The sequence below is a fragment of the Sinocyclocheilus anshuiensis genome, unplaced genomic scaffold, assembly GCF_001515605.1.
Source record: "Sinocyclocheilus anshuiensis isolate Anshui unplaced genomic scaffold, SAMN03320099.WGS_v1.1 scaffold2691, whole genome shotgun sequence".
Lineage (NCBI taxonomy): Eukaryota > Metazoa > Chordata > Actinopteri > Cypriniformes > Cyprinidae > Sinocyclocheilus > Sinocyclocheilus anshuiensis.
Genome location: NW_015538118.1, coordinates 106,735 through 108,294, shown reverse-complemented (window position 1 = coordinate 108,294; position 1,560 = coordinate 106,735). Strand labels below are relative to the sequence as shown.

Below are 1,560 nucleotides of genomic sequence, written 5' to 3'. Positions count from 1 at the left end.
GTTACGGTAAAATTCCAGCAACCACAGCTGCCGGTTTTTTACCGTAAATTTTACGGATTTTTTTTTTTTACAAGAACACAATGTTATTTATATTCATTTATGTACTACATGAACCATAAAAGACTGATGCATCAAATATGACAGAAATATATCAAACATATGCAAACTTAAAGAAATGTCTGGGGAAAAAAGTGATTTCATATGTCAGGGTTTACAGGGTTAATACAGTATCTGACTTACGTCTACCTGGTTTACCCAAGAAGCACTTGTTTGAAGGTTAATCCGGTCTGTTTCATTAAAATTGACACTAAAATAAACGCTAAAGTAGCGTTTCTGAACACTAACAAGGACGTCGGAGTTAGGATATCTTCTTACGTGAAAGTTTTCAATGAACAAATCATTCTCGTTCACCTCTTGAACTGAACTAGTTCATGATTCAAGTCTCTCTACTTTTGAGGCTTAACGATGGCCTGTAACCTGAGGAAAGGATCACCTGTCGAATCTTTTTGGTTAATTTCTTCAAACGAGTCACTGGGATGAATCAAAAGCCCCACCACTAGGCTATAAGAACAGATAATAGCCTATAGAGCGCGAGACTCGAACTGGTGTCAATGCGGGGGAAAAAAATATATTAATAAAAAAAATAAATAAATAAATTAAAAAAAAGGGCTACTGGGATGCAACATCACAAATCATCTCTGTGATATTGGTTTAAATTCACATAGCCTATTCAAGTTGTGTGGTCAATTTTTAACACGAATCTAGCCTATACGTGAGGTCAGGTTAAATGTATCCGATTTAATATCAGGAACATTGAAGTTGACAACATAGCTGGGGAAATACGCCATTTCAATTAAAGTGCAGATCATTTTTTGTTAAAAAAAAAACAATACACTTACATGTTCATACACGGCAGAACTCATGCTATTTCAGGAAACTAGTTTCGCTACCAAACAGAAGAAGAGCGCACGCCTGAAGATCCGAGCAGTCAATCCGGGCGCTGCTTTTTTAAGGCAGTTTGGATGAAATAGTCCTATTGAAAAGGTCTCGATGGGCCGTTCAGAGTTTCACGGAGTAGCCAAAATCCCGCGGCGGTCTCTCATCTCCACCTGAGGGCTCAGAATGACGCTGTAGTTTCAGTGGGCATGACAAGGTAAAACTACTTCCGTCACCAAACGCAAAGGCGTTTACAAACAGAGCTCACTGTCACAAGAGTCTAGATTAGGGTTGGAGGCTGGAGTTAAACTCTGCAGGACACCGGCCCTCCAGGACCGAGTTTGGACAGCCCTGGTATATTTTGTATATTGGTTTCAGACACCTTGTTCAGAATTGTTCGTAACTCCAGACTAATATTATTATATTGCAGTTAGTTAAACAAGTGAACAAAGGCATTCAGGTAAGAGGTGTAATAAATACCTGAAAGGTTTTTGTGTCATATAAATAGCGGGCCGATGCAAGTTGCCATGTTTTTTTTGTTTTTTTTTGAAGTTTTTGCTGTTTCATGACGTGTTTCATGAATCGTGTTGATTTTACAGTTACAATCAACAGGTAGGCTATAAA

The 1,560-nt window shown here is 38.3% G+C and overlaps 1 protein-coding gene across 1 annotated transcript in view; it reads right to left on the bottom strand.

Moving 5' to 3' along the window:
- Positions 1-1,224, bottom strand: part of LOC107683671 (suppressor of tumorigenicity 14 protein-like) — a gene marked incomplete at its 3' end in the record, with an annotated part of 25,097 nt that extends 23,873 nt beyond the window's left edge. The window contains exon 1 of the mRNA XM_016479746.1: positions 900-1,224. Within this exon, the coding sequence (XP_016335232.1) occupies positions 900-923 (24 nt within the window). The remainder of the gene's footprint in view (positions 1-899) is intronic.
- Between the last annotated feature and the right edge of the window lie 336 nt (positions 1,225-1,560).